The sequence below is a fragment of the Bubalus bubalis genome, chromosome 9 (genome assembly GCF_019923935.1).
Source record: "Bubalus bubalis isolate 160015118507 breed Murrah chromosome 9, NDDB_SH_1, whole genome shotgun sequence".
Classification (NCBI taxonomy): Eukaryota; Metazoa; Chordata; class Mammalia; order Artiodactyla; family Bovidae; genus Bubalus; species Bubalus bubalis.
The window spans coordinates 89,211,586-89,225,428 of NC_059165.1; the positions used below are offsets into that span (position 1 = coordinate 89,211,586).

Below are 13,843 nucleotides of genomic sequence, written 5' to 3' on the forward strand. Positions count from 1 at the left end.
TTCTCCAATGCATGAACGTGAAAAGTGAAAGTGAAGTCGCTCAGTTGCGTCTGACTCTTAGTGACCCCATGGACTGCAGCCCACCAGGCTCCTCAGACCATGGGATTTTCCAGGCAAGAGTGCTGGAGTGGGGTGCCATTGCCTTCTCCGTCATGGAAGTGCCTACAGAATTATTTTTCAGATGTCAGTGGCTGATGCTGGACAAAGCTGTAGAGACTTCTGTCAAACTTTGTAGCAGTGGCATAATTACAGGGGCTAATCGGCAGGCTCAGTGTGAGGTGCCCTCCAAAAAGACTGCAGTGTTCCCCCTCCCCCTCAATTCTTCTAAGTCAAGATAACATGGTTCAAACTTTGAAAACGACCGCTTTTCAGCTGACCATTAGAGAATGTCTATCAAGCATCCAGGAAAACAACTTGATCGCTGCCCTCACAAAACCCACCTAGAGCCTAATAGAAAATACCAAGTATTTTCTCCCTTATATCATTTAATTTAATTCCCACAACCCTGAGGTAGGTATGGTTTTTATCCCCATCCTACAGGAGAATAAACTAAGGCTAAACGGAGTAAATATTTTGCTTCAAATCACACAGCCAAAAAGTGCGAGAATCTGTGCTTGACCGAACCTGGAATCTCTAAATCCTCGGGTATTGATGGGCACCACTTAGGCCAGGGGGTCCAAACCTTAAACTTGCAGTTTCTGTTTTCCTTATCAAACGAAGCGTCCCTCATTTCACAGACATCACTGACTTTTCGTTCTCCGCTGACCCAGGATGAAGAGCCTGGTACCTCACGATCAGGACCCGGCTGTCAGCCTTGCTGGTGCCCCCAGCTCAGCCGAGGGACCAGTGCGCATGTCTGGGCTGGGGAGCGCCGGACCCCTGGGGTCTGCGAGCGAAACCCGCCCCAGTTCCCTGAGCGCCTCCCACGGGGACCCCTCAGTGACGTGCTCCCGGCCACACAGGCCGGCACCCGCCTGCTCAGGCCAGAAACCCACGAAGCGCCGCGGGCAGTCAGGTTTCGGGCCCGCCTGCAACCGCGAGGCCCCGGCAGGCGCTGAAACCAAAGGCAGATGAGGGAAGCAGCGCCAGGGGACCGAGGCGCCGCGGGCCGCGTAGCCGGGCGAGGGCATGCTGCGCCGCCGCGACGAGCGCCATGGGCTGGCTTATCGGGGTCTCAGGTGGACGCGGCTCGAGCCGGAACGCCGCCGGGACCGCCGTGCGCAGACCCGAGGCCTGGGGCCCCCGCTTCTGGCTGCCGGCCCGCGCTCCTCGTTCTCCGCGCACTCGGGCCCGCCTCTCGGCCGTTTTCGCTTTCGCTTTCTTGCCGAGAGCGTTGAGGAAAATGAAAGTGGCAGTGTCCAGAGCCTGCGCGGCAGCTGTCGGGGCGAGGGGCGCACCGTGCGGGGCGGCCAGCCTGGAGCGGGCGAGCCGGAGCTTCAGCCCGCACCCGGCGAGGTAAGCGCAGCCCCTTTCGCGGTCGCCTCGCGGGCTCCTCCTTGCGGACCGCGCGGGCGGGACGCCAGGAGGCAGTTGGACGTGGCGGGCCCGGCTGGGGGTTCTTGCCGCGGGGTTGAGAGGGCTTGAGATGCGGCACCACTGGGGCTTTCGGGGCTCTGGTCCTCCAGGCCGGGCTGGAAGACCTGGGCGAGCCTCGGACTAACGTGCCAAGGATCTGGCAGCCTGAGGTCGAGGTGGGGCGGGTGCAAGCCAGGCCACCCCTCCCAGCACACATTTTCTTTTTTGTAAAATGCCGCCCCGACCCTCCCCCGTCCCGCCCCACCCCCACCCCCACCGAGTTTCGATGAAAATCAAAGTGGGAGGATGTATATAAAATGCTGAGAAGAGTGTCTCACCTGAGCCCAGCAGGGAGGAATTGATAGTTTACCCCTTCTTACCTATCAAACTCCTCTGTTTCCGCACGCGGCCCCAAACCTCGCTTGTTTGGCCAAGTTTTTCAGATCTGGTGCACTTGCACGCACTTGGGATTCCCTCCAAGCGCACCCTGAACCGGGAAGCTTGCGACTAGTCTCTTTTCGTCGTAGGTATGGAGAAGAGCTAGGCCAGGATGCCACCCACTTCCCAAGGCTCTGTCCAGGTGAAAACAGGGGCTGACTCTACAGGAGCCCCTATCCACGGCTGGCAGAAACGGTCAGAGATGGGTGCAGTGAGGAACTCAGTGCATCCCAAACAAGGACGCTTTCTGTGCAGAGTCCGCCAACAGAAGGGTGAAAGATGAACGCCCAGATCTTGTATGCCCGCTCAGAATTGGGCTCCTCCTCAAGGCTGTTGGGACAGTCTCTGCTTTTGGGTGCCCCCCCATTCCCTGGCAAGAAAAAATATATATGCAAACCAGTTGTATAGATGAGGGAAGACACTAAATGTTAGGAGTAAAGTGACGAAATCTGCAGGCACTTGATTTAACATTTGAGTGAAGATGGTTTCTGTAGGCAATACCAAGAACACCACCCCCATTTTAGTCAACTTTTGTCTAGTCTAATCACATGTATCTGATCATAACACCCATTACTGAAAGAAAACTTGAATAACCTTAACTTTGAAAACAGATATAGGTCCTTCCTAATTTTTAAAACATGGAGTTCCTCTTTTGTACTCTGCTTCAGGATGGTGGTGAGAATTCACCACCTTTTAGAAAATACCACCTTTATCATGAGCCAGAAAATCAGATTCTTTGATTTGTGTGATGTACTTTCAACAAGCTGTTCCTTTTCTTCGGAATTCCATAATGTCTCTCTCTCCTCTCTCTCTCCTGTTAACTAAATTTAAGCTGTAATGCATGGTTCTCTCCCTTTCCTCTTCTGTCTGTGGGTGGAGAGGGAGGGGGTTGTAGTAGACACCATCCACAGCATTTTCACCATGCCAGGTTCTTGCTTCCATGATGGTGAAAACGGAATGACTCCACTAAAGATCAGGCAAGCCTCTATCTTCCCCACTGCCTTCTTTCCTCCTGGCTTTATTACTCATTGGTTTAGCATGTGATGAACTTCATTACGTTTTTCAGAAGAAAATAATGCGTGGGATTTTATTTTCCGTAGGATGTCAGGACTTCAGAACTAAATTGCTCGTATTCTTCAGTTAATGGTGCACACTATAATCCTTGGTCTGTTTAGAGTCATTTTGTTTTATTTCTTTCCTCCTTTTATCTTCCATTTCTCAACACCCTCCCTCCCATGCTTGCATACTTGGGCAGGCATGGTGACATATTTGTTCTTACATCTTTCCTTATATCTTCTCAGAAAATGTGTGTCTTTGAAAGGTATGTCATGTTTTGCTCTTGTTGTACTTATCTGAACAAAAGCCACCGTGCTATAAATCTCATACTGTTTCTCTCTTTTCTTTGGCCACATTGTGTGGCTTGTGGGATTTTACTTCCCAAGAATCGAACTCAGACCCTTGGCAGTGAGAACAAGAAGTCTTAACCACTGGACTGCTATAATTCCCTCATACTGTTGATTTTTTTCCATGTTTTTAAGTCAAACCATCTTGATATATGTGAGTCTAATTCATTAGTCCTGGCTGTTGTGTACTTTTCTATCAAGAGTGTACACCACAAGTTCTTAACCAGTCTCCTGGGAATAGACGTTAGGTGATCTTCATCTCCTTGCTTCCACAAACAGTGCTGCACCAGAAAGCCATGTGTTCTCCAGCAAGAACTTCTCTGAGACAGATAGATGGATAGATAGATGCTAATTTTGGAATATGTGTATGATGTCATTTACTAAAAACTGCTGCTTTGTGCTGCAGAATGGCTTCATCAGTTTTCTCCCATCAGGAGTGCGTGTAGGGTCCCTTTTCCATCATCTGCCAGCACTTGCTGCTGCTGCTGCTAAGTCGCTTCAGTCATGTCCGACTCTGTGCGACCCCATGGACTGCAGCGTACCTGGCTCCCCATCCCTGGGATTCTCCAGGCAAGAACACTGGAGTGGGTTGCCATTTCCTTCTCCAATGCATGAAAGTGAAAAGTGAAAGTGAAGTCGCTCAGTCGTGCCCGACTCTTCTCGACCCCGTGGTCTGCAGCCTACCAGGCTCCTCCGTCCATGGGATTTTCCAGGCAAGAGTACTAGAGTGGGGTGCCATTGCTTTCTCCACTGCCAGCACTTACTATTATCTAATTTACTAACTTTTTTGTCAAACTAGTAGGTTAAAGCAGAACTCCATTTCTGATTTAGTGGAGCATCACATCATAGTGTCCTGCCATTTGTGAATTGCCTGTTTGTCTCATTTACTGTTCCTTTAGGTTTCTGATATTTTTCTGTCTGGTTGTCATTTTGACCCTTATATATTGGTATGCTCACTAAATTGTTAATCGTTCATGGAATGGCAGTGTTATAAATCATCCCCTAGTCTGGTCACCCATCTGTTAACTTCATTTATGGTCTTCATTTATTATTAGCACCTTTATTAAGATATAATTTACATACCATAAAATCCACCCATTAAAAGGATACAGTTCAGTGGTTTATAATATATTTGCAGAGGGTGTAACTATCTCCATAATCTAATTTTAGAACATTTGTATTACTTAATTAGCAATCACTCTCCAGCAGCCCTTAATATTCCCCTCTCCAGCCCTAGGCAAGCACTAATCTACTTTCTGCCTCTATATACTTGCCTTTTTCAGGCATTTTGTATAAATGAGATTGTACAATATGTGGTTTGTCGTGACTGGCTTTGTACACTTAGAGTAATCTTTTGGAGGTTTATCCACATTATAGCATGTATCAGTAGTTTGTTCCTTTTTACTGCCCGGTATATTCCATCCTGTGACTATACTACATTTTGTTTATCCATTCATCAGTTGGTGGACATTTAGATTGTTTTTGCTTTCTGGCTATTATGAATAATGTTTCCGTGAACACCCACATACAAATTTTTGTGTAAGCATATATTTTCATTTCTCTTGGGTGTGCTGCTAAATCGCTTCAGTTGTGTCCGACTCCGTGCGACCCCATAGACGGCAGCCCACCAGGCTCCCCGTCCCTGGGATTCTCCAGGCAAGAACACTGGAGTGGGTTGCCATTTCCTTCTCCAATGCATGAAAGTGAAAAGTGAAAGTGAAGTCGCTCAGCCGTGTCCGACTCTTAGCGACCCCATGGACTGCATGCATCCAATCAGGCTCCTCCGTCCATGGGATTTTCCAGGCAAGAGTACTGGAGTGGGGTGCCATTGCCTTCTCCATCTCTTGGGTATATACCTATTAATAAAAGTGGAATTGCTGGATCATATGGTATGTCTGTGTTTAAACTTCCGGTTCACGCATGCAAAGTCACTTCAGTCGTGTCTGACTCTCTGTGACCCTATGGACTGTAGCCTGCCAGGCTCTTCTGTCCATGGGATTCTCCAGGCAGGAATACTGGAGGGGGCTGCCATGCTGCCATACTTTTCCAAAGTAGCTGCAACATTTTACATTCTTACCAGCAGGGCATGAGTGTTTCAATTTGTTTGCATTCTCACCAACACTTGTGTATATTTTTTATTATAGCCATCCTAGCAGGTGTAAATTTCTAGCTTATTGTGGTTTTAATTTGCACTTCCTGGATGACTTATGATATTGAGCATCTTTTAATGTGCTTATTAACCATTTGTATATCTTCTTTGGAGTAATGTCTGTTCATATCTGTTTGGAAAATTTGATTGTATTTTGTTACTGAGTTGTGTTATTTATATATCGTTTCTTTTTTCTTATGACATCTGAAATCATCAAGGTATCTTTAGCTCCATTCTTTCCTTCCTTCATTTCATTCAGTGACTTGGAATTCTGTATCCTATTAGGAGCCCTAAACGTAGGTAAACGTTTTCCTACAAATGCTAAAAATTAATTAAAATCTCCAATTTCATCCCAAACATAAGCAACATTTTAGCATGTTTTTAATTCTCTTCTTCTCCCACAGGCACATGTGTGTGTCTGCCTGAGAATTATTGAAATAATCTGGAAGCCTCTTATTGTTATTAACTCTTCATGCTTCAAAATACATTTTTATTTTTCTATTTTATAAGTCTTTTCTTAAGAATTGCATTAATTTGTAACATATTTGCAATTACCTATCACACCAAGATAGGAAGGCTTGACCATATATTTATTTTAGAGTTTTGATTGACATACTGAAAATTTTTAGTGATTTGTGTCTCAACAGTAGTGCCTCGCTGGGTCTCTTTATTTCTCAGAAGCATTATGTGAATCCATGTTATTCTGATCCTTATTTGACCTTTGCCAGAACAAAAGCATTCTAAAATTTGCAAATGCTAAAGTCACTTCCTCATATTTTACTGCGTTTACTTTAGCTTGGTTAAACCAAGTGCGGTATCAGTTTTGCAATATCACTAGCCGAAGGTTTACATAATTGCCTTCCCCCCAGCGTCAGAAACTGGCCAGAGGAATATGAAAATAGCTTTGAAAATTCAGCTGCTGAGTATCTTACACTACAAAGCTTAACATTTTTGTTTATGACAGTATTTGAGGGTGAAGTAAATCAGGCACTCTAATAGTAAAACTATGGTAAAACTAACTTGGATGGAGTTTATCAAAACCTTCTTAAAGCGTCCATATGTTTTTATCCCAGTAATTCTACTTTCAGCATGTATCCTAAAACATGTTTGCCTTTGGGCTTTTTTCAGGTGGTACGGGGTAATTCTAGGTGGGGTATATTTGCAGCATCACGTAACACTGACTCCCATGGCGAGAAAGTTATTCCTCTGGTCGATTCTTTTCCAATCTTCTGATCAAGGGAAGGAGAAAAATCTCAGCTTGGGACTAGTATGTCTTTAACACCGTGTTAAGCCTTCCTAATCCCACTTGATATGAAAGGATGAGCAAAGGGATAGCAATATCAACTATATTTTCATGACACCATTGTGTTTTCCATTGTATTTATTCTTATGACTGTCTTCATTTATGACATTTAATGCTGGCTTTCCATTTACAGTAGTAAATAAGGTTTGCTTTTAAAACATTTATTTAAGGGTAGAAATGAATTGATTTAAAGAGAAATGTTAAGTACAGTATATATGACATTTAATTATGGGAAAATAATAATAGTGATGTATGGATGGCTGAAAGGTGTGAAACATGACCCTAAGAAATAATCTGAGCTTCAGACACAGATTTTAAGTGAGGAGGTTTTCTTATAGATGGGGCTGTTCCTCCCAGTCTGACTTCTGTTATCATGAAGTTAGAAACCAGTTAGTTGTCCAGCAATTAGGGATTAATTAAGAGATTTTGATACCATGGAAAAATAGTGATAGAATACTGCCAACTGTTACAAGTATATTTAATGACATGGAAAAATTATATACTATTAGATAAAACAAAGCTGGTTGCCAAAGAAAACTGTGCACAGTATCCTAATATTGTTAGAAAGTGTATGTTTGTATGTATGTCTGTGTGTGAGAATCTCAAAAATTATTGGAAGAAATATTTACAAATAAGTTACCTCTGAACCATTGGGACTACAGGAAATGTTTGTTTTTTCCAGTAATAAACATGTCACTTTTGTCAACAGAAAAACAGTTTATATAAATAAGTGTTTTAAAATGAACCCATTGGAACGTCCCCAGGACTGCCTGGTGTTCTGCCGTCTGCAGGCGCTCCTGCGTCCTTGTGTGAATGCTCCAAGCATCCAGCCGGGTCTCTGGCCTGCAGAGCCGCAGCAGGTTGGCAAGACTTCCTTGTCACCACTCAGTGTCCTCCAAGGTTCTTCTTCTTAGTGTGTCTATATTTATACTTTTGGCGTAAAACAGAACATATCTAAAATTCCCTCTTCTCAATAGCCCTATTAGGTTGGGCCAAATTAGAATCCCACTTTCTTAGCGGGTCTGAATCGTTAGATAGGAATGGAGGAGATGGTGAGAGAGGGTCTCCTAGTTTCTCCTTTATTCTTTTTCTGTAACTTCTGCATTATTCTACTGACCATGAATTTTCTACATGTTGGGTAAAACCATGTTTGTGTTTCACCTGGGTTTAAGATATGTGTATTTAAATTTTAAATGCCTCCTTTCCAGGATTACAAAATCTCTCTTAGGAAGAAAAAAAGGTTCACAGCAAGGCCTCATGTTTGGCCGGAACACTTGCTACTTTTTTACTGGTAGAAATTCCTAGGTTGTTACTTCTTAGAGCATGTTCCTGGAAGTCCCTGGACTTCTTTGTGGGAAAGGGGTTGACAGGTCCCTGTCAAGTGAGCAAATGGTGTCTGTGTCTGGAGGTGGTCTTACCCCCCTGTGCAAACTTCCTCCTTCTACAGAGGGTAGTGGGCTCTGCCTAGGGTGAGCCGGGCAGGTCCTGAGCCTAAAGAAAGCCTGCTTCAGCATTCCAGTAATGTCTGGAACTTGACTGGCAAATACCTCCCCTCCTGAGGTCCTTCTGTTCCCCTTCACCTCTCTGCCACTGCTGTGGTTCAGGCTCTCACATCTCTTGTCTGGGGGACACAGTGACCTCCAGCTGGTCCCTGCCTCCACTTCCCCTTACTTATAATCTGTGTTTTACAGAAGCCAGTGTGTAGTAGTGTATTGTTGCTATAGCAAATGAACACAAGATTAGTAGCTTTTAACCATCCAAATTTATTATGTTACCATTGCAAAGTTTTCAGAAGTGCTCTTTTCCTTCTGGAGCTCCTGGAGGAGAATCATTCTGTTGACTTTTCCAGCTTCTGGAGGCTTCCTGCATTCCTTGGCTCATAGACCCTTCCTCCACCTCTAAAACTAACAAGTGTTTCTCACGCTGCAACACTCTAACACTCATCTTCTGAATCTCACTTTGCCTCCCTCTTACAGGGACACTTGTGATTACATTGGGTCCACCTGGATAATCTCCCCATCTAGAGATCCTTAATCACATCTCCAGTGCTCTTTTTGTCATTGTAAGGCAATATAGTCATAACTTCCGGGAATTTAGATATTGACTTCTTTGGCGGGACCATTATTCAGTCTACCACACAATGTAATCGTTTAAAAACACACACAGCCAACCATGTTACTCCTCTGCCTAAGGCCCTGGTGTGGTGCTCTCCTCAGAGGATAAGGACCTCCTGTGGCTGGAAGTGCCGTGCAAGGGCCACTCCCCCCCACCTCCTTCTGCTTCCCATCTCCCTACTCTGCCTCTGGCCTGCTGTCTGTGATCCAGCCTTTGCACATGGTCTGCTTTTTACCAAGGATTCTCCTCCTTCTCCCACTGCATCCCAGGTTCCTGAGCTCCCTAAGATGCTCTCACTGGGACCTGTGCCATTCTGCTATCACACCTACTACAGGTCAACATCTTCGCTTTTACTTAAGTGATCATATGCTTCTCCCATGTGAGTAAGTAACCCCTACAGTCAGGGGTCATGTCTATTTTCATTCCATCAGTGCGTCTCAGTATGGAGTCTGCTTGTGGCGAATGGTTAGTAAGCTCTTGGAAATGCATGAATAAACGAATGAATATTAGCAGCATGGTCATCAGCCTCTATCCCCTTTACCCTGCTTTTTTCTTCTGTACAACGTTTATCACCTCCTCTATTGTGGCTTCCCTCCACCAGAATGGAAGCTCTTTGAGAGCAGAGACTTTGTCTTTTGCGTTCATGCCGTTATTCCCAGGTCCTAGAGCAGCATCTGCTCCATAACGGGCATTTGATAAATATTCAGGAATGGATGATCTGGGGATGTTCAGAATCTGTCCCAGAGTTTTCTTATCTGACCCTTCTTTGAAATCAGGTATTACCAAGTTTTTCATTTTAGTTATTCAGCCTAACTCAATAATCAGGCAAATTGGCAGAGACCTCCTAAAACATTCACCCAATTTTTATGAGGATTAAATGAGCTAATAAATATAAGGCATTCAGAGCAGTGTCTGGCACATGGTGAGCCCCGTATAAGGGTTTGCTGATGTTGTTAAGATATACTTGAGCCCTTGATTGTTTAGAATTTTTACCATGTCTCAACTCTGTGGTGGGATCCCAGATGCAGAACTGAGTGAGCTCTTCTGGTTCTTGCACCTGGACAGGACCCAGGTGTTTCAGCCCAGGCAGGAGGGCTTCAGGTGGGTGATTTGAACCATAACTTGTGTTTTTTTCTGTTTTGCCTGCAGATGGCGGTAGGCCCTGGACTTCCCTGCACTGCAGGCAGTGATGAGGCTGGGCAGCAGAGAAACAAGAAAATGGACTCCCTTCTCCTGAAGACAAGAATGCCAGCTACCAGCCATGGGTGAGCTTCCAGCTTGACCAGAGTTTTTCTCTTATTTCTTCCACATTATTTGTTGTTGTTGTTATACAGGATTGGTGTAGACCATACTTGTTTGATTTTGGGGTAGTTTGTTGATTTTCACAGTTTGTTTATCAAGACAGAAAAGCAATAGCAGTGAAACCAGAAATATTACTGGAACGTTACTGAGGGAATGGAGGGCCAGGTGCTCATGCTCTGCACTGGGAGTGCAGCATCCCCTCACTTATGCTCCTTGGGCCTGTCCCTTTTGTCGTCCTAGGGCATGGTACCCACCCAGGCAGTCCCTTTAATTCAACAAGTGTGTGGTAAGCTGGAAATATGAGGTGTTCTTTGCATGGACTTTGTGGTCCTTCTTGCAGTTGCTCACTGGGCAGACTGTTCCTGTGCTGCTGGAGAGACGCCCCTGGCCAGCAAGGCCCAGGGCTTCTTTGTGCTCACCCTGACCTTGTTGCCCCCACAGAGGGCTTCTTCCCCGGATCTCCCCGCTGATCCCGCACTGGGCAATTTCACAGCTCTAGTTTATTTGTCCTAAAACCACCATCAGCGTTGTCACCTGAGCAGTTTGAGTAGAGAGTGTTTCTGTTCTATTTTAACCCCATTTGTGAGATTTGTCCTCAGCAGGCAGTAATTCTAAGTTTCCTATTTGGTAATAAGAATACTTTCTGTCCTTAATGCTAAGGACAACTACACCACTTCTTGGCATTCTGATGGGGTCTAACAAAGGCCTTCCTTGAATTTCAGCATCTGCCTGGTATGGTGGTGTCCTTCCCTTAGCTACAATCCCCTTAGGGTCCTGCCCGACAAGAATTCTGGGACACCTTCCCTCTCAGTGTCACAAGTCTTTGGGAGGAACTTGATGTTCCCTTGACCTTCACCCCAATCTATGCCAGCTTTGCCTCAAGCCTCTATGTGTTAGGCACTATGCTCCACGGTTTACATCTTATTCAGTCTCCTTGCAAACAAAACAAAAAAAAATAAGTGATACAATTCATTTGTTTCAAATATGGAAACCAAGACTCAGAGATTAGGTTACTTTCAGAGCTAAAATGTAGCAAGCCATAGTGGCAGCCCAAGGTCTCCGAAGCTCTTGCCTGTTAGCAGAAACTTAGGCTGCGCCTTCCCTGATAGCTCAGTGATAAAGAATCCGCCGGCCAATGAAGGAGATGTGGGTTCGTTCCCTGATCTGGGACGATCCCATATGCAGCAGAGCAACTAAGCCCGTGCACCACAGCTACTGAAGCCCACGTGCCCTAGAGAGTAGCCCCTGCTCGCTGCAACTAGAGAAAAGCCCACACAGCGCCGGAGACCCAGTACAGACCCCCCAAAAAATAAATAAAATGATTATTTTTCTAAAGTTAGACTGGCCACTTACAGGTAGAAGATGAATTATATTTGCATACATGTATCTGTAATACACTTCTTTTTTCATATTTTATTTAACCTGAACTGTTGGCACACACTGGTAAAATTTGCCCTTATTACTCTTTGCCTTATGTGCATCATTATGTGTACCAGTTGATGCAGGGTAGTCCAGTAGTTTATCTGAAGAACCTGTAACCTCCGTAAATTGAAAAGGTTTGATTTCAAACGTCTGAAGTCTTCCTCTGCACCTGGGAGGTTTAGTGACCCATTTGAGGAGGAACAAACTGACAAACGCCAAGCGTAAATCTGTTTCAGCCTAGTTCCAGTAAAACTGACACAACCTCAGTCTAAACTGTTGTCAGGGTCAGCCGTTTTATAAACCAGGTCACTAACAAGTACCTGCTGATATCTGAATGTTTTAAAATATTACAGTTAAAACTGTGGTCGGTGAAAGAAAAACTGTCCTTTGTCCCCTGGGACTGCTTTAGGGCACTTATTCTCAGGCCACTCAGGACACCCTTGAGGGCACATGAATTCTGGATGTTTCAAACTGATACACTTGTACCGTAGTCTCAGAAATCACAGGCACTAACTTGAGATTGTGGAGTAGTCCACAATCTCAAGTGGAGTGGAGTACTTTTTCTGTGTCCTCTTTTTAAAAAATTTTATCGAAGTATAGTTGATTTAAAATGTTGTGTTAGTTTCTTCTGTACAGCAAAATGGGTTATACATAGATATATCCAGTAATACACATCTATATTATTTTTCATCTCTTTTCCATTATGTTTATCATGGGATATTGAATATAGTTTCCTGTGCTATACAGCAGGCCCTTGTTATTTGTATCTTCTGTATATATTAGTAATCGTTTGCCTCTGCTAATCCCAACTCCCAGTCCTCCCCCCAGCCATGCCCTCCCCCTCGGCAGCCACAGTCTGTTCTCTGTATCTGTGAGTCTTTTCTGTTGCGTAGATATGTTCATTTGTGTTGTATTTTAGATTCCACATGTAAGTGAGACTGTATATTATTTGTCCTTCTCTTTCTGACTTATTTCACTTAGTATGATAATCTCTAGGTTTATCCATGTTGTTGCAAACAGCATTATTTTATTCTTTATGACTAATACTCCATTGTATAAACATGGTACATCTTCTTTGTCCATCCAAATGTCAACGGACAGTTAGGTCGTTTTCATGTCTTGGCTATTGTGAATAGTGCTGCTATGAACATAGGGGTGCGTGTATTGTTTTGAATTACACTTTTGTCTGTATATGTGCCAAGGAAAGGAATTGCTGGGTCATGTGACAATTCTATTTTTAGTTTTTAGAGGAACTCGCATACTATTTTCCTTAGTGTTTGCACTAATTTACATTCCCACCAACAGTGTCAGAAGGTTCCCTTTTCTCTATACCCTCTCCAGCATTTGTTATTTGTAGGTATTTTTAATGATGGCCATTCTGACCAGTGTGAGATGGTACATCATTGTAGTTTTGATTTATATTTGTCTAATAATTAGCAATGATGAGCATGCTTTCTTTGGAGAAATATCTATTTAGGTCTTTTGCCCACTTTTCAGTTGGGTTGTTTGGGTTTTTTTTTGTTATTGAGTTGTATGAGTTGTTTGTATATTTTGGAAATTAGGCTTTTGTTGGTCATGTCATTTGCAAATATTTTCTTCCAGTCCATAGGTCATCTTTTTGTTTGGTCTGTTATTTCCTTTGCTGTGCAAAACTTATGTTTGATTAGGATCCATTTGTTTATTTTTGCTTATTTCCATTGCCTTGGGAGACCGACCCAAGAAAACATTGGTAAGATTTATGTCAGACAGTGTTTTTGCCTGTGTTCTTTTCGAGGAGTTTTATGGTGTGATGTCTTCTTTATGGTGTTGTGTCTTCTTTTTAAGAAACAGCTTTATTGAAATATATTTCTCATACTGTGCAATTCACCCATTTAAAATGTACAGTTCAGTGGTTTTTAGGATGTTCATGGAATTGTGCATTCATCACCAAAGTCAACTTAAAACATTTTTCATTACCCCTAAAAAAAACTGTGTACCCCTAATTATTGCCTCCCCAATCTCCCCATTTCTCCCAGCCGCTGAAAACCACGAATCTACTTTCTGTCCCTAAAGATTTGCCTATCCTGGATCATATGAATAAAACCATACAATATGGGGTCTTTTGCGTCTGGCTTCTTGCACTTCAGCTTGATGTTTTCAAGGTTCATCCACATTGTAGCATATGTCAGTATTCCATTCCTGTTCATTGCCAAATAA

At 43.9% G+C, this 13,843-nt stretch overlaps 1 protein-coding gene across 7 annotated transcripts in view; it reads left to right on the top strand.

The window, feature by feature from the left end:
- The first annotated feature begins 746 nt into the window (after positions 1 to 746).
- Positions 747 to 13,843, top strand: part of LOC123335130 — a 76,503-nt gene continuing 63,406 nt past the window's right edge. For 2 of the 7 annotated variants that reach the window (XM_044947872.2, XM_044947871.2), the window contains exons 1-3: positions 754 to 1,455; positions 7,573 to 7,668; positions 10,073 to 10,188. In XM_044947872.2, coding sequence (XP_044803807.1) covers positions 1,129 to 1,455; positions 7,573 to 7,668; positions 10,073 to 10,188 — 539 coding nt within the window. In that variant the 5' untranslated portion in view covers positions 754 to 1,128. Of the gene's footprint in view, positions 1,456 to 7,572; positions 7,669 to 10,072; positions 10,189 to 13,843 lie in introns of all 7 variants that reach the window. The other 5 variants (XM_044947868.2, XM_044947870.2, XM_044947869.2 and 2 more) reach the window with 5 other exon arrangements.